The 19,136-nt window shown below is 41.8% G+C and overlaps 1 protein-coding gene across 1 annotated transcript; it reads right to left on the bottom strand.

The window, feature by feature from the left end:
* Window positions 1-1,079: 1,079 nt before the first annotated feature.
* Window positions 1,080-18,851, bottom strand: LOC106566693 (guanine nucleotide-binding protein G(s) subunit alpha). Its single transcript, XM_014134981.2, has 13 exons — window positions 17,813-18,851; window positions 17,504-17,642; window positions 15,375-15,447; window positions 13,187-13,241; window positions 12,883-13,002; window positions 7,698-7,795; window positions 4,984-5,038; window positions 4,713-4,786; window positions 4,306-4,364; window positions 3,903-4,023; window positions 3,508-3,638; window positions 3,199-3,266; window positions 1,080-2,970 (listed from the first exon to the last, which is right to left on the bottom strand). The coding sequence occupies exons 2-13, from the start codon at window positions 17,640-17,642 to the stop codon at window positions 2,824-2,826; spliced, it is 1,140 nt and encodes a 379-aa protein (XP_013990456.1). The 5' UTR covers window positions 17,813-18,851; the 3' UTR covers window positions 1,080-2,823.
* Window positions 18,852-19,136: the final 285 nt, after the last annotated feature.

Here is a 19,136-nt window from a genome sequence, read left to right as displayed (position 1 = left end):
TTAAATTATCATTCTTATGGAGACAGGACTTTATTATTCTGACATAAATAGGTTTGTCACCACCTGGTGGTGAAAAGTGGCAGAGCATTCAGCTGTATACGAGGAACAAGAACATGGGAGGAAAATGACATATATCAATCAAACCTTAAATTATGGAGGCCTCTATGTTCAATACCCACACAACAGTGACACATGATAAGCTATTCTGATGTCACAGAGCATCACAGACTATGAACCCAGCTCTCACAGTCACCAGGAATTGCAGGCAATGCCAATCATTCAGGCCATAGATAACACAATTACAGTTCTTAGGCCAACCAACCTGTAGATCTTGCTCAATATCAATGAGAAGGCTCTTTTCCATCAAGTTAAATAAGACGCATACGTTCTGCTCAGTTGTGTCATTGGCAGTTCTCTCCTCGTGTTCAGGAGCATGGCACTGAACAGTGTAATCATGTTGGGCTGAAGAAACCCTGTTTCCAGCAGCTCTCCGCCCTTTTCATCACAATCCCGCCTCCCCTTTCCTCTTACTTCCTTTGACCCATTGACTCATACTTGAAGTCTTTTGCATTCCCAGCAATATTTAAATACTGCAGTTCTTATTCTCTTGTACTTCCCTAAGCTACACTTCTGACAAGAGAAAGAAATTCATCAACAATTGTCATGGTGTAGGTCAAGATCAAAATGCAAAGACAAATACCCCAAAGATTCACACTCTATTAACATAAACCACAACTGTTTGTATGTGTACAAAAAAGCTGTGGTGAAGTAGAATGCCTGTGTCTGGGTTAAATGATACATCACCTTGGATGGAAAACAACAAAGACTGAATTGAATACAGTCATGATGCATGTTATAGATTCAATCAAAAGTATAATAGAACTGATGATAAAAGGTTAAAAGCAGTGAAGTAACAGTACAGGGCACTGTATGAGGAGATGAAGAACTATCTAAGGACAGTGGACATGACTCAAGACAGGGCTAAAGGCAGATGAATGAAGGCAGATGAATGAGATGTGGTTGAACCTGGTGTAGGTTTGTCCTTGCCATTGTGATTGTGTGTAAGGACAGGCCTCTTGCTGTCTGCACCAAAAAACAACTTTATTTTGCAGAGCTCCTCTTCTGAAAGTAGAAACCCATGTTTGATGTACATAATAAATGAAAACTAGGGCACTGAAGTGAAAATGTAATACTGTACAGTCTCTGTTGTGGAACACTAGGAAGGAGCCCAAAACAATACCATTTTTTGATTGTTGTTTTCTTTAGCAAAAGAAAAGATTCATGTAGAAACAAGCAATGTTTTGCATTTGGATATTTTTCCATCACCCTTTACCTTAAAGCTAAAAATGGTAAATAAAACTCACCCTTCAAAATGTTGTTTGCAGAAAGTCACTAATGAAACAAAACCTAATTGGAAAGGATTTAAGTTCTAGCAATACGCACACTATATCAAGTGTACAATTTGTGTCTTTGATTCTAATAAAATACTTTTAAAAATCCATAAACATTTCATATATTTATCTTTCTTTTGGTATATGGATCCAAAAATAAACATTTAAATCATAAAGGGGAGTTGGGGGAGAGAAATAAAAATCTAAATCTACGAATGGTTGTCCTCCTTCCCTGGAGAGATGGGGGACACTGGCCAAGCTATACAGCGCAGTATAACACCCACTTTAGCTCATTATACACGTACAGTCGTGATCAAGGCACAGGGATCTTCTATTTTTTCAATAAAGTTGTACAAAATAATACATTTTACAGTCTGTACAAGAATAATAGTTCAGCAGTAAAGTAAAGACAGACATACAAATAGCCTTGGAAGGAAGGGGTGGAGGGGGGGTTGACCACATGAGTAAAGAATAGAATCCCATTTATTATCTTCTTCCTTATTTTTTTTTTTTAATTTCAGGATTACTTTTTTCTTTAAAAACAAAACAAAGAGCATTGCCAGTAAAGTAACAGTGCAGGGTATGAGGTGAGGTTAAGAGAGTGGACAGGGAGGAGGGGTGATAAGAGAGAGAGAGGGGGGCACAATGGCACAACAGTTTACACAGACAAAACAACTGGAGACTGAAACAGGGCTGATCGGACTTCTCTTCACTTATATGGTACTGTATATGTTTTTTGCACTCCATTGAGTTCTGTGAACGTTGGCCTTTTTCCTCCCGCTGCTGTACAAACAAGGCAAAGTCATGTGACAATCCTGTGAGCGTCATGGTGTCCAAGCTCCACCAAATTGACATAGATATTCCCCTCCCCCCATGCCCTGCCCACCACGATGCTTCTCCGGTTCATTGTCAGTCATCAACGTTGCTCCTAGTAGGTATCTTGGCTGTGAAGTCATTGAAAGCACTGAGCCAGTCAATCTGTGGCTGCAGACAGTAAGCAGCTAAGACTCTGAGCTCACCCAGTCCAGGACCATGTAGTCGAGTAAAAGCGTGTTCTTTTTCAGAACAGCAAGCAGTTATCGGAGGGTACATTTGAGAGCATGTGTGTCTAAGTGTGTGTGTCTCAAAATATAAACTAATGGTGTGAAAGAGAGAGAGTTCGGTGTTATGTCAGCGTGTACACGCTTGTGTGTGTGGTGAAATGGGTTTGAGTCCTGAGCTCAGTGCTAAAGTGCAGTTCAGCTGATCTGGCTTGGATGTATTCTGTGTTTTGCAGTATTTCAATAGTCTTTCCAGGTTACTCTGTAGCTCATGTCTAGTTTGACTTCAGGAGTCCCCAAGAGTACACCGAGTTAGGAACAGGTCGACAGGGGTGGGCTTCAGGGAGAGACCGGAGGTGAAGGTTCAGAGTCTGTGTTGCAACCCCCTCCCATCACAAGAGCTCGTACTGCCGAAGGTGCATCCTCTGAATGATATCCCGACAGTCGTTGAAGACCCGGCGGATGTTTTCCGTGTCGACGGCACAGGTAAAATGGGGGTAACAATAGTGCCTGCCGTCTCCGCTGGCTGTGCTGATCCTCTGAAATCACACAGTGAAACACAATCAGACAAAGAAGAATACTACCACCATCAGGACATCATCCACTTGACTCAATAACAAATCTAACATGAAGACAATGCTAACATATCCAATACATGCAAGTCATCTCATTTGGCATCTTTGGTTTTGATTGGATCCTATTTTATAATCAATACCATAAGATTCTATATAACATTAGCAGGGGAGACATGGTATTTCTGCACTTACCAGGAACTCATCTCGTATGAAGTACTTTGCCCTCGTGACGCGTGGATCCTCCCCTGGTTCTGGTGTTGCTATAGAATAGTAAGTGACTGATGATGAGTGTTATGATTGGATTCTAGTACACCATCACACATTTTCAGTGTCACTGATCACTATGATGATGACTTATCAGCCACAGGAAAGAACATTCAAGAGCCATCTACCGTGGTTAAAAGCAGAAGCACTGTGTGTGCGTGTGTATCGCCATGTGTGTATGTGTGCGCACCGTGTGTGTGTACAGTAAACATCCAGTCAAGTGTAACAACTTCTCACCATCGTCCGGTGTGGTGTAGCGTGCAAACTCTGGGAAGTACTCTTCAATTTTTGATTTCCCAGCCAAAACCTTCTCTGCTAGCAGGTCCTGTTTGTTGAGGAATAGGATGACAGAAATGGTCCGCAGCCACCTAAAAATAGAAACCCACGCACACAGAGAGGCTAGCTAAATACACTGGTAACAACAGGCTAAATACACTGGTAACAACAGGCTAAATACACTGGTAACAACAGGCTAAATACACTGGTAACAAGCAGTCAGTGGTCATTTACAGCTAGCAAATTGTACATTATTATGATGAGAGTATTTCAATAAAACAGAGGAATAGAATAAAACTCCATTGATTCCATAAATGTTTGTGGGGAGGGGGTGTCATGGGTTGTGCTTGTGTCACCTGTTGTTCCAGATGTTCTTGAATAGATTCAGAGCCTCCTGCAAACGGTTGGTCTGATTGTCCTCCCGGATCACCATGTTGTAGCTGCTACTGGCCACCACGAAAATAATGGCTGTTACATCTGTGGGGAAGACAGAGGGAGGAGGAACTCAGACAACCTGGTTTTGTTAAGCGAAAATCAATGACACAGTCAAAAGGCAATTAGCTTTAAGGCTAAGGCCGAAACACACAGTAATGGCAGAAAAAGCAAAGGTGATAAAATACAGGAAACCTTTAGTGGAACAGGGCTACAGACTATGGAGGACCTGTCTAGAACCCCCCAAAAAGTATCAATGAGAATGAATTGTGTTTGTGAGTGATTCTCTATTGGGTTAACCAGATAAAATGTCAAAACAAATGTTACCGTTAAAGCACTGGATCCATTTCCGACGTTCATCCCTTTGACCACCAACGTCAAACATGCTGTGGAAGAGATGTCAATGCGATAAATATACCACACACACTACGACGTTGTGGCGTAGTAATGAATCACATGTAAGCTGCACTGTATGGACTCATACACGTCTAAAGGGCTGAGTTGGAGATTGATCTTCAGGTCGTTTTTTTAATCTTTATTTAACTAGGCAAGTCAGTTAAGAACAAATTCTTATTTTCAATGACGGCCTAGGAACAGTGGGTTAACTGCCTTGTTCAGGGGCAGAACGACAGATTTGTACCTTGTCAGCTCGGGGATTCGAACTTGCAACCTTTCGGTTACGCTGCCGCCCCAATATATAACCAAATCGGATGATAATCCTGGGTTATACTCACTGAAAATTGACTTTGTCCACCTGAAATCTGGTCTCAAAGATCCCAGAGGTGAGCACTCTGCATCTCAGTAGGTCCTGAGAGAAAGACGGGAGTCATTCATCTGTGTTATATTTCATCAATATTATGAAAGGAAGTTGATGGAGGACAGTAGGGATGTGTATCAAATGGAGGACTTTGGCCAAAAGTAGTGCACTATAGAGGGGATAGGGTGCCATTTGAGACGTATCCCTGGGCCTCTGATGATGGTGGCTTTGAGACCACGGAAAGTCACCTGATCAGTGGGAGTGTAGTCACTCCGTTTCACAATGTCAATCTTGTCTAGAAAGCTGAGGAGAGAAAAAAAAAACAGATTTAGAAGGATGACCAGGACAGAACAAAATGGCTGAATTCAGTCAGCAGGGGCAGAGAAAAAGCATGATGGGGAGCTTGTCTTGGTTTGTGGACAGGTAGAGACCACTGAGCTCAATATAATTATATACACCTGCGTTTGGCCAACTGTTTTGTAGCAGGGAGGGACTGACCTGTGGTAAGCCATCGCTCCTTCCTCTTTGGAGGACGACTTAGTTTCTTTCTAAGACTTGAGAACGGACTAAATCAGTGTCAGCTAACTAAATGAGCAGCCAGTTAGTAACATCCCAGGGACCAGCGTCCGTCCAGGAACAAGGCGGTTGACAGAAACACCAAACATAGACATCATTGGTACAGACACTTACAGCTGAGAGGAATAGCAATGGTTCTGGAGTCATACTGACTTTGAGACTAATGTCCAATTCCATGACATACACGGAGTATACCAAACATTAGGAACACCTTTCCTAATATTGAGTTGCACCCATGCTGACTCCAATATTTCCCAAAGTTGTGGGAAGCATTTGGCTGGATATCCTTTGGGTTGTGGACCATTCTTGATACACACAGAAAACTGTTGAGTGTGGAAAAACTCAGCACACATACAGAATCCAAGTCTCAATTGTCTCAAGGTTTAAAAAAATCCTTATTTAACCTGTCTCCTCCCCTTCATCTACACTGATAGAAGTGGATTTAACAAGTTACATCAATAAGGGATCATAGCTTTCACCTGGATTCACCTGGTCAGTCTGTCATGGAAAGAGCAGGTGTTCCTGTCTTACTCAGTGTAGTTTACAACTGTTTTACTTGGGTTTAAACAGTACCTACAGAGTGTCTAATACAACTGAATGCCACAAACTGTACCAACAGTGTGTGACAGCTGTATTCCGGTCTCCCAAGCATACTGAACACAGAGGAATGCCAAGCCTCTGGATAACCAGGAATGTGACGCGGAGGGGTGAAATGTGACAGGTCTAAGTACAGGTAAGACATGGCAGGAATGAGTCGGCACTCACTGGGAGAGACAAAGGGACTAGGAGAAACACAGAGAGATTGTGTGAGTGTGTATGTGCTCATGTGCATTTACCATTCTTTGTTATTAACTCTTACTCTTTCCTACACGTTACTGAAGAATGTTGTAAAAGTTCTAACAGTAAGCTTTCCTTCCACAAGGGTTCACACTCACAAACCTGACCTAGCCCATCAGCCTGAACCAAAACAGACATATACACATCTCTAAATTAGTCTCTGGCACAGGGAGATTGAACGAGTGTATTAGAGTGAGTGGGAAGGATAGAGAGAGAGTGGGAGGGCGATGGAGATTGAGGTAGGAAAGGCGTAGAGAGAGATGGGAGAGGGAGGGGGATAGGTAGGAAGGAAAGGGTGAGAAAGACAGAAAGTGTGTGCATATGTGTGTGAGAGAGAGAGAGGGGGAGAGAGAAAGAGTAGTCTGACATTACAGAGCAGATTCAAAAATAGCTCCCTAGTGCCCTGGCCTCCAGCATGGTTGCCATGGAGACAGAACCACAGGCTCTATAAATAGACTATCAGCTCAAAATCTTGTGTGACTGGAGTAGGGCCTGAGAGGGGGAGAAAGAAAAAGAGGGAGAGAACCAGAGAAAAAATGAGAGGGAGCAAGAGATTGAGAAAGATGGACTGGGAGAGAGGAAGTGGGAGGGAGAGAGCAGGAGAAAGGGAGTGGGAAAGAGTGAGAGAGAGGGAGGGAACAAAAGACTGGACTGGACCATCTGAACCACCTGAAGGGGTTGTCCTAGACTGTTAAGTAACACAAATCAAATAAACAGCACTCTTCAAACATTAGCTCAATATGCATTTTTTTATACAATCCCTCAAATCAAACACCACTATAACAGATTTAACTCTGAGGCTCCAGTCACTGTGTTTTACTTCCCCCCTCCTCCCCTGTTCCCCTCCACCCATCCAACCGCTGGTGAAATCTCTGTCTCTCCCTTTTATGACTCAGGACCTGCCATTTTTGGTCCCTGTTGCTGCAAATATCCTACATCACAGATGCGGAGCCACACGACAGTTGGAAAACTAAGCAGAGGAAGAGAACGTGTGTGAGAGAGAGTACGAGGGAGAGCGTGCCAGAGAGATAGAAAGAGAGCAAGAGAAAGAAAGTGAGGAGAGAGAGAGTGAGCGCGTGAAAGAGAGAGGCAGAGAGAGACACATAGCCAGAGGTGGCAGTGTTGATGCAGAAAGCTCTGGTGATGTCATACTGTGGTGTGTGCACAGACACGATGAGGAGCTGTGGAGGAAGAGTATGACTTCCATGACACAGAGCTCCACTACCACACATCATTTTCAGGCAGAATACTTGCCTGTTATCTTGCCATGTTGTCATTGAAAATCAGAACGGGTCTCTCTAGGAAATTGCTTTTTACAATAAAGTTTGGATGAAATTAAATACATTTTAGATTTGGGGTTTATAAACTTTAACTGGTATTTTATCAGCCTGCTAAACCTGAGCATGCCAGCCTTGAACTACAGTCCCATGTGTGCCCCTAATCGTTGGCTTAGAGTGTTTGTTTTCAACAACACAGGCCTGTACAAGGGCACTGTAGCTATTCAAGACAGTTGGTCCCATCTCGGCGGTGCAGTGCAGTGCATACTTACTACTGCGCACAGTCGATCAGCTGGTACTCATTGGATCTCTCAAAACACGCCCTCACGCCCTCATCCTGCCAGAGAGTCTTTGCATTTTCATAAAACTCCTGCGAGAGAGATCAATATAAGGAGAGAGAGAGAGAGAAAGAGAGAGTGAACGAAAGAAGAGGGGCAGTGGAAGAGAGAAAGATGAAGCGATTAATTCACATGGTACAATAACAATACATCGACTAAATTAAAGCAAGTAGAAAAGGAGGACACTGTCCATCATCCATGTCATGCTTGAGGGCACTGTGATGTACCACATCTTTTTTTACATTTCAACGGGGCAGCACACCTATTAGAGATCTAGCATTTATTGACAGGACAACAGGTTCTGTGGCCAGTGAGGGTAACTGCCAAGGGGAGTTTCAATATAGGAAAAACAAAGTGGCAGGTCAGGCTGTTGAAATTAAAGTATGTGCCTTTAAAAATAAAAAAAGGCATGTTTTTATAACCTTTTTCAACATTTCCTTTAAATGAGGAGAAATAAAGATTACATATGGTCGACAGGCTAGGGAGGGTCAGTTGACTCATAATCACGTCAAAATCTCATAACATTGAATGAATCATATTTCATTACATTGATTTAGCAAACAAAAGCTATGCGGGTGTAATGATTCCAGTCAACTAGCATATCTAAAGGCCAATCTGTTACTTCCTTGTTTGATATCTGTTGCATAAAGTGGGAATGTCCACATAGCTTATTAAGGACCAGAATGACGACCCCATGGACAACATTCAAAGGGCTAAAAAGCACATAGAAAGGCAGATATACTCATCTCCCTCCATCGCCTTCCATTTGGACCATGGAACAAGAAACCCTGTCATGTATAAAACAACATCTTCTGGACAACTGGACCTTTGTGGAACAATGCGTCTGCACACACTTGCATAATGTTTAGGTTTGCTGTCCGATATATTTGTCCCACCGTTCTGCTGGCTTGGGTTACTTGAAAAGTTATAAGAATCCCTGCATCCACTCCATAAAAGAGCACTCATTATGTGTCTTAGTAACAGAGTCCTCCTTTATCATCAGTCATGCGCTTAAGAGAAAAAATTAAAACTCCTCTCTAGGAACTGCTCATTGCATTACAGCAGCCGACCCAGAATCCTTTGGGGCTACAACTCAATGCTATATTGTTTCTCTCTGCTCACTGGCTTGTCTTTTCTTAGTTTTTTTCCATAATCATTTCCATTTCATCCTTTGGTATGGCCTTTTTTCAAATACACAAAGGCTTGTGTTGTTTTGCTAAGCATATCACAGGGAGTTTGATCTTGCTTTAAGTATTATTATTTTTTTTAAAGCAACTGGTTGCCTTTTCCTGGTTAATAAACAACCATCTATTACGTTCTGCACATGATCATGTGCTATGTAAAATGCATCTGAATGGGAATGTCCCCTCTGGCATTCTAACTCTATGGTCAACTCCACTACAAAAGCGTCATGTAGCCAGAGACAGGATAAGGAAGTGAGGAGCCTGGTAGCTTTGAATTTGAGAAAATTTACATTTTAGTGGCGTTAAGAAAAACAACCTATAAAGCAGAGGTCGGCAACGGGCCGAAACCATTCTAATCAGTCGATTAATCAGCAGTCTGAAAACAAGTCCCATAACACAACAACGCATTTAAACATGAAATGAACTGGACGTGAACAGCCCAGACAGTAGATATCCATACGAACGTCCCCCACCTCTAGCCACCCTCTGTTTTTTTTTCTATCTGTACTCTGAGATTAGGTGACCAGTAGAACCGGTTCCCCCTCAGCCCTGGGGGGTGCCAGAGAGGAAGGAGGGAGGGAGGGAGGCTTTGCCAACAGTATTACACTGTCTGACCTTTGAGTCATTCAACTCTCCTCCATCAGGAACGAAATCGCAGACATTCAAACACCACAGAGCAAGACAGCAGTCAATCACATCCCTTTCACACGTAGGCCTACACACCCAAACTCAGAGAGAGAGAGATGTTATGGCAGGTGTACTAGGCCCAGAAGAAGGACAAAGCAATCTTCAATGACAGACTATTGCGCAATGGTAGAGAAGAAACTATTCAACTGTAATAGTTCATTTTCTTTCAGCCAAAGACTCATAAGGGGATCTAAATTAAAGCATAATAACAGCTAAATAGATGTTTTCATTTTGTTGAGTGGCAACATGCCGTCTGTCCTAGAGATAAGTAAAACTATCTCTAGGACACTATGGGCCCTATTCAATAAAAAAAACGTTAACAAGGTTTCTGTGATCAATATAAAACAAAGTTATTGGATGCACTTATAAATCCATTATAAATTCAATGGATTATGTTTATCCAGAAACCTGGTATGCGTGAATGATAGCCTTCCAGCCAAGTACAGCTACCAGCAAGCACCCTGTTGTTTAGATGGGCATCCCAGTGTGACACAGAAACATGTGGGTACCAGAGAGAGGTATTTAGGGGTGTTACAGGCACAATCAGTGTAAACCAGTGGTACTCAGAGACCTCCAGGCCTTCCCTCAGGGCAGTCAATTAGCTAACAGGCATCGCATCGAGGCGCTACCCGCTAATTTTGTATTTTATTTTACCTTTATTTAACTAGGCAAGTCAGTTAAGAACAATTTTCAATGACGGCCTAGGAACAGTGGGTTACCTGCCTTATTCAGGGGCAGAACAACAGATTTTTACCTTGTCAGCTCGGGGATTCGATCTGCAACCTTTTGGTTACTAGTCCAACGCTCTAACCACTAGGCTACCTGCCACCCCATCAATTACTATACCACAACCCACAGAGATACCAGTACCATGAGGCTTGCACCTGCAACAGGGACTACTGAATGGGCATGCCAAAGGGAACATATACAGTACCAGTCAAAAGTTTGGACACACCTATTCATTCCAGGGTTTTCCTTTATTTTTACTATTTTCTACATTGTAGTAATAGTGAAGACATGAAATAACACACATGGAATCATGTGTGGCACCAAAAAAGTGCAAAACAAATCAAAATATATTTTATATTTGAGATTCTTCAACGTAGCCACCCTTCGCCATGATGACAGCTTTGCACACTCTTGGCATTCTCTCAACCAGCTTCATGAGGTAGTCACCTGGAATACATTTCAGTTAACAGGTGTGCCTTATTAAAAGTCAATTTGTGGAATTTCTTTCCTTCTTAATGCGTTTGAGCCAATCAGTTGTGTTATAACAGAGTAGGGGTGGGTAGTATACAGAAGAAGCCCTATTTGGAAAAAAAACAAGTCCAAATTATGGCAAGAACAGCTCAAATAAGCAGAGAAACAACAGTCCATCATTACTTAAAGACATGTAGTCAGTCAATCTGGAAAATTTAAAGAGCTTTGAAAGTTTCTTCAAGTGCAGTCGCAAAAACAATCAAGCGCTTTGATGAAACTGGCTCTCATGAGGACTGCTACAGGAAAGGAAGATCCAGAGTTACCTCTGCTGCAGAGGATAAGTTCATTAGAGTTAACTGCACCTCAGATTGTAGCTCAAATAAATGCGTCATTGAGTTCAAGTAACAGACCAATCTCAACATCAACTGTTCAGAGGAGACTGCGTGAATCAGGCCTTCATGGTCAAATTGCTGTAAAGAAACCACTACTAAAAGGACACCAATAAGAAGAAGAGACTTGCTTGGGACAAGAAACACGAGAAATGGACCATTAGACCTGTGGAAATCTGTCCTTTGGTCTGATGAGTCCAAATTTGAGATTTTTGGTTCCAACCGCTGTGTCTTTGTGAGATGCAGAGTAGTTGAACGGATGATCTCCGCATGTGTGGTTCCCACCGTGAAGCATGGAGGAGGAGGTGTGATGGTGCTTTGCTGGTGACACTGTCAGTGATTTATTTAGAATTCAAGGCACACTTAACCAGCATGGCTACCACAGCATTCTGCATCAATACACCATTCCCATCTGGTTTGCGCTTAGTGGGACTATCATTTGTTTTTCAACAGGACAATGACCAAAAACACACCTCCAGGCTGTGTAAGGGCTATTTGACCAAGGAGAGTGATGGAGTGCTGTATCAGTGTCACGTCTATTCCTGCTCCTCCCCTCCTCCGTTCGACGTCGCTGGTTTACTAACCACCAGTGCTGGAAACCATCATCACGCGCACCTGTCATTCATCATTAGGCACGCCTGGACTCCATTACCTCACTCATTACCTCCCCTTTATCTGGCACTCCCTTAGGTTTTTTCCCCAGGCAGTATTGTTTTCTGTTGTTCATGTCTAGACGTTACTCCTACGTTGTATCATTCCATGTTTCTTGTTAAATTAAATTTACCACCTTCACCTGCTTCTTGACTCCCAGCATCCACGTTACAATCAGATGACCTGGCCTCCACAATCACCCGACCTCAACCAAATTGAGATGGTTTGGGATGAGTCAGACCGCAGAGTGAAGGAAATGCAGCCAACAAGTGCTCAGCATATGTGGGAACTCCTTCAAGACTGTTGGAAATGCATTCCTCATGAAGCTGGTTGAGAGAATGCCAAGAGTTGCAAAGCTGTCATCAAGGCAAACGGTGGCTACTTTGAAGAATCTAAAATCTATTTTCATTTCTTTAACAATTTTTTGGTTACTACATGATTCCATATGTTTTGATGTCTTCAATATTATTCTACAATGTAGAAAATAGTTAAAATAAAGAAAAACTCTTGAATGAGTAGGTGTGTCCAAACTTTTTACCGGTACTGTACAAATGCTCACTCACACAGGTGTGTACATACATTAGAGCCCAACTGATATATTGGTTCACTGATATTATCGGCCTATATTGGCCTTTTAACGCCATATCAGTATCGGCCGATAATTCAACCGATATTAAATAAATATGATGAAAAAAGGGAATCGCATGCTTACCTGAGCACTTGCGGCCATTCTCAGTATGTATCATTCATTTTACAATATAAGAAATGAACATTTGAGGCATATTTTCTTGACCAATTGCTGTTTTAGATGGCAATTTCTGAGAATTCCGTGTGTAAAACTTTTACTTTTTAATTTCCCCGGCGTAAAACAGTATATTGGCAGATATCTAGTTATCGGTAAGTTTTGTCCCCTCAAATCATATTGATCGGGCTCTAACATACGTTAATGCAAAGACAATGTCTATCTATAATGATTTGTGTGTGTGGTAGAAACATTGTCATACTCACAGATGTGAATTCAAAGTCCTTCTGATTGACTAGGTTGAGGACGTATTGGATTCGGTATTGGTTGTGTTGACTGGCGAGCTGAACGGGAGGCGTCAGTGTACTCATAGCTGCTACTATGGTCTAAAGAGCGACACAAACACACACATTCAATACAAATCAAGTGACAACACAGGATTGTCTTGGGGTATCTTATATACAATGATAAAATATTCATGATTCATGCTTAGCTGTTTAGAATTTTTTATTCTACATAGTACCTACCTACAGAGACATGAACTACAAAGATTCAAACCTGAAAACTCACCTCAATAGCTTCTTTAATATTATTCTTGATATCATGAATTTTCTGCTTCTTCTCTCTGCAAAAAAACAAAAACCTCAAAACTCAATCATCCATGTTGTAAAAAAATAGAAATATCATTGTCATACACAACAGACATGCTGATAATACAGCAAACAAAAAACAAATATGTATCTAGATAATAGTCCAACAGCTGGCATACAGCACAATTTCCCAATATCATTCCTTCTGAACCTGACAATGTTTATGACTGTGACACGTACATCTTCAACTATGTGAAACTCATATCTTTAACAGGTCCCAGTCTCCCAGTGCCTACATTGGACTAATGAAAATGCTCTCCCTGCCATGATAACTACAAATGATCAGACATCAAACATCACCCCACCTTTATAGAGTGGTAACTGAGCTGCAACAACCCATCAGTAGACTACAGTATCAGCTATCAAGTCAAAAGCAATGAGTTTAACAAGCAAAGGTGGAGTGCGCCAAACTGTAGGCTATGGGAAGCAACAGTGAGGGTCCTCCAACTGTCTCCAAATCTTTTTTCTGATTCAGATGATGCAAAGAGAGATGTATTTTGTAGCGGGAAACATTTCACTAAGTTAAACACTGCCACTGATGTTTAGTTTATCCCAAGAACACAAACTGCATTTAAGTAGAGTAAGAGAGAGAATGTGTGTCAGAGAATGAGGTACATCAATAGAAAAGAGAAAGAAATGGAAAGAAAAAGAAAGACAGAATAGGAAACAGCCAGCAGGAGGGCTTGTATCCCACACAGACACGACGTCTAGTTTATTGGCTTGAGGTAGATTGAGAAGGCCCTGTTTACATTTTCAACATGATAGTCACTTTTTTTTTAAATCACATGGTTCTTACAAAGTAGTGTGTGTGCGCACTTGTATGTGACTGTGTGTGTGTGTATATATGATGTGTGTGGAGAGAGAATACGCAATAATTATATATACGGAGAAAGCATGTGTGATTATATACATCCTTTCCTATCTTTATCTAAGAAGATAAAATATACTTGGTCCAGTGTTTCACAAAGGCCTGGAACCTTATCAATGGAAGTTACTGAATGAAAAAACAACATACTTCAGGATTTAGGGAATCTACCAAAAACCTCCAGCAATTCCTTATATTCCTTTTCCTTGTACAGTATATGTTCCTCCAGTACTGACTACAAAACATTGCTGAGAAGTCACAGACACACTGCCCTGCACTGTATCCATTTGCAAATGCAATCCTTAAGTTTAAGTGATACACAGTACAGCTAAGTTATCACACAGACACAACCAACTAATCAATGAATGCCTGAAAAGTCTAGGATGTGACCAAGTGATGAACTGAGCACAGATTGCTGGACCAACACCTGATTAGAGCCTAAACCTCCAACCAACCTTCTCACCTGAGCCTAAACCTCCAACAACCAACGCACCAGGGCCTTGAAGCACCCGTCACCAAACAACGCACCAGGGCCTTGAAGCACCCGTCACCAAACAACGCACCAGGGCCTTGAAGCACCCGTCACCAAACATCGCACCAGGGCCTTGAAGCACCCGTCACCAAACATCGCACCAGGGCCTTGAAGCACCCGTCACCAAACATCGCACCAGGGCCTTGAAGCACCCGTCACCAAACAACGCACCAGGGCCTTGAAGCACCCGTCACCAAACAACGCACCAGGGCCTTGAAGCACCCGTCACCAAACATCGCACCAGGGCCTTGAAGCACCCGTCACCAAACAACGCACCAGGGCCTTGAAGCACCCGTCACCAAACAACACACCAGGGCCTTGAAGCACCCGTCACCAACCAATGGAACGGGGTTTGAACCCCTTCAGCATTTGTTTCCGAAGGAAGTTTAAGTCCTCGTCTTTACATCTATCCATGCAATCAGAATGATAATTTTTAAATCGAAATCTAAGACTTCACAGTAAAAACTAGGTGAGACACTTAAACAGTACATTATAGTGGCTATTGAACTGAGGAATACCATCAACTGTTACTAGCCTCATCATGTGCTTTGTACAGGTGAATCTAATGTGTGTTTTCTACAGTTCAGGTATTGCAAGGCCAATACTTTTTGGTTCCTTTGGGATTATCCCCCATCACTCTGCTTGTAGTCTCAAACCCTGATCTATGTTCACAGTTGTAGAGCATAGTCTGGAGAAGGAAACCATACTTACTCTGCATTGAAGCCATTCACATGGAGGATCCGCATCTGTTTCACTATGGTGCTCTTCCCTGACTCACCAGCCCCTGTGGGTGGGCGGGGTGGGGGGAGATGGTTAGAAATATTTCATAGAGTACAGAGAAATGCCCTACCCTGACAGCCAACAGAGACGGCCATTTGGAATGTGATGCTCAGAAGTCATCTTCAAAAAAACTAATTGTAAAGAGAGACACGTTCAAAGTGATAGTTCAGAACTTCAAACCTGTGAAATAAACATTAGGAAATATTCTAATTGAAATGGGTTATTATGCCACTTGACCAAGGTCTGACTCAGCACCAGTAGAGGCCAGGATTTGGAGGAAGTTGCCCTTAACCTCTGATCTAGGGTCAGATCATAGAGAATGATAAGAGGCCTCTAGTGGCCAAAAGGCCGTTTTAGCATGGGCAGCGCCATTGAGGTCTTCCACCATTTTAATATGGTCAGCTGGGTGGGACTTCCAATTTCATTGGCTGATTCCTCCTGGTGCCCCTGTTATGTGCAACCAGGTCATCAAGAGGCATGAGTTAATAGTGAAGAAGAAATTGACTACTTCTAAATGGATATAGCTTCAATGGCACTGCCCATGCCGTCAACGACGCCATAATGGCACGGATACAACGATGAGGCCTCTCTCTCTATGGGTCAGATATAGTTTTATCTTCCAGTTGGTTAAGGTCAGGATTTAGGTTTGATAAACTGATGTGGTAAGGGGCAACTTCTACCTTGAGCTTAAGACCACCTGGGTCTGAGTCAAACAACTTACAATAGTGGGAGGTTTGGTGAATCCACACATACAGTAAGATGGAAATAAATAGGTGCAATAGGTGCAATATCAACCTGTTAATCTACTAATGCAATAGTATTACCAGCTTCACTTATAACCAGGGATGTAATGGTAACACAAAGTAACATGTAAAACCTGTCGAGTCTGATTTCTTTTCGATTGGCTAGTTTAGTGCTGTGGACATCCCCATGTGAGAATAACTAAGGAAGTTCTTCATCACAGATCCACTCGAATGCCTGATTCACACTATAGGGACAACCCAAACTGGACTGTGTTGGCTCTGATATTGTCTTTTCACACCGTTCTTTCCAGCACGGTTCTCGTGGTGGATGCATAACTAGGCTAGCTCAGTACAGCTTGGTTTGAACCTATAGTGTAAATCAAGCATAAAGGTGTCAACAATACACACATCTCATTTGTCAAATCAAATAGATGACTAATGATGAAAGTGAAAATCTTCTTTCCCATAGCAGTGATCTCAAATGTTACGAGCTTATCATGGTTGGTTCATGGTCTGATGTTTCTCCATAAACACTGTCCAACAAAATTCTTACTCACAAATAGGCCAACATCTGATAACTTGCCAATGGCACACACAACAAAACTTGTCATATCATATAAAAGTGCAAAGAGCACAGTGCTATATCTAAAGCAGCTTTGTAGTAAAGCTTTTGTTATGGTTAAATGTGAGTTCTGTTCCGCTTTCTTTAGTTACCACAACTTCCTCTCCAACAGAAATACCGCTGTCATTCAATACACTAGGCATCAGGCAAATTCTAATGAGATATTATAATTAAGAGAGGACATTTTGACTGCTTTTACATGATAACAGTACCATGAGCACAGAAGTGTCAGTGGTAGAAATGTTCACCATTCATTAATTCACACATAGGCCCACCTTAGAAATACACAGGCCTATGAATTTGAAAGTTGTCAAGCAGCTAGTAGTTCTGAAAACAAACCCACAACACACATGCAGAGCCTCAACACCCATGTTTGATATAGATTAGGCACGAGCTGTTACAATCACACAGGCTCGAGACTAAATGTAGCAAATGTGAAGAAACAATAACAATGTAGCGATATGTAGACTTCAATTATGTTATTAGAGAATCAAGTCTAACTGATACCCAACTTAAACATCATACTAGCAACCATATTACATATGAAAAAGTTAAATGAGACTAGAGTGTAAGAGGAAGGCCTAGAGACAACAATATCCTATATCACAACATCAAATAGTATGCCATATAGGAATAGAAACAATGTTGCCAATGAGGCCTTGCCTACAACATCAGATTTCCTTCAACAAACTTACCCAAAAGTAGTAGCCTGTGAGTTGCTCTATATATCTGTTTGTCCTTCTGAAGTTGTTTCTCTATCTTTTTGTTTGCTTCTCTTTGTGACTTCTCCTCATTTCGCTGATCTTCAGTCTTGCTGTTGCCCAAACAACCCATCTTCCCGCAAGAAATAGGGTCCAGGGGAGGGGGAATGTGAAAAAATAAATAAACAAACTATTCTAGATCCCTCGGTTGACCCACGGAATTGAGAATAATATTAACGACATATATACAGTCTTGTTGTTTAGTGTTACGTCGAACTAATGAGTTTTAAAACGTTGACCTACCGCGCTTGTAATTATGTGTACATAATGCGTATTTTCAGTAGATCTTGCTGTCAGAGGGTAGGAGACTGTTGATGACGACACCCAGGCCGCCCTCTCACTTGGTCAATTCTGTTAGGGTTTTCCTTCTTCACATATAGTTTTTATATACCGATATTGATGACCATCCACAGATGTTAAGGTTGATTGAGGCTTTTACCACTTTCACATTCAATTGAGGAGGGGATAAATAGCCTATTTTCATCTCACGAACAGCCCGGGTCTCACGTCTCACTGTTGCCTGTGACAGGGACCCAAACTCGGCATGACACAGAAACTCGGCTGTACAATGACATGGATCTTTTTGGCAAAAGTTATAATAAACATATTTTGGGGAAAAGGCCTATTTTCTGTTTATTTCCTTAAAACGGCATTTCTCTACGCATAGCCTATAGATAAACTAGAGAAATAAAACTATATTAAGGCTACACTTAACGAACTACATGTGTAATATTTCCATTGCTTCCGTCTTCATTCAACTTCTTTTATATCCATAAAATGATCCTCGATCTAAACTGTGAGTCCGATTTTCAGTTTAGATCCCCGAAATAATTGATTTTTCCCCGTTTCTGTGATGGCTGTTCTTTGCTGTTTTTTCTCAATCCAAAGGGCCTTCTCTGTCTTTTCTTTTGTTGCTGAAATGTGTACCCCTACTCACATCAGCAAGGTTCCTAATAGCGCTTTGATAGTCCCCAACACATTCTTAAATGGGTTCTGATTCTTCTAAACATGAAGAAAATACAAAAATCCTTCGAATGTTTCCAGTTTCTTGCATATTTCTTTTGAATTCGAATGGTAGGTAGAGCTTACATGTGCATATACATTCATAAATATAACGCGGATTGTAATAACACATTCCACTATGACGGCAGTCCCCTCCTGGGCTGGTGGTGGGAGATTAAACACGGGAATAACCAATTATTGAAGGTATTATTTTCCCCTTTTTCTCCGGGAATAGCACATTGAGATAGACAGAGCAGAATAGATGGGGTGGGGCAAACAGCGCACATTGAACTCTGGGAAGGACCAGAGCTTCATCACATGATTGTACAGAACGTCAGCATGGTGAAATTCTGCGGAGAAAACGGCGCCCTCTTCAATGAAAGGATAGATTGGGACCCTCAGCACCGGCCACTCGAATAACTGGGGCCTTTCCATTTCCCGATGTTTTGACGCGCAGTGGCACTATATTACCCAATTGATTTTAGAATATATGATCCCAGTGTTTGTTATTATTATATATATAAAAAAAGAATCATCGGCAAACAGGTTCGTTTATGCTCCAGAG

Source organism: Salmo salar, chromosome ssa13, assembly GCF_905237065.1.
Source record: "Salmo salar chromosome ssa13, Ssal_v3.1, whole genome shotgun sequence".
Classification (NCBI taxonomy): domain Eukaryota; kingdom Metazoa; phylum Chordata; class Actinopteri; order Salmoniformes; family Salmonidae; genus Salmo; species Salmo salar.
This window is presented reverse-complemented; position numbering and strand designations above follow the sequence as displayed.

Bases quoted from the DNA above. Each gene is read 5' to 3' on its own strand.
- LOC106566693 (XM_014134981.2), bottom strand. From the start codon at position 17,642: ATGGGTTGTTTGGGCAACAGCAAGACTGAAGATCAGCGAAATGAGGAG. The intron at 13,242-15,374 runs GTAAGTATGGTT...GTTTTTTTGCAG, and splicing joins GTGAATGGCTTCAATGCAGA to AGAGAAGAAGCAGAAAATTC. The intron at 2,971-3,198 runs GTAAGTGCAGAA...GTGTGATTTCAG, and splicing joins TCATACGAGATGAGTTCCTG to AGGATCAGCACAGCCAGCGG.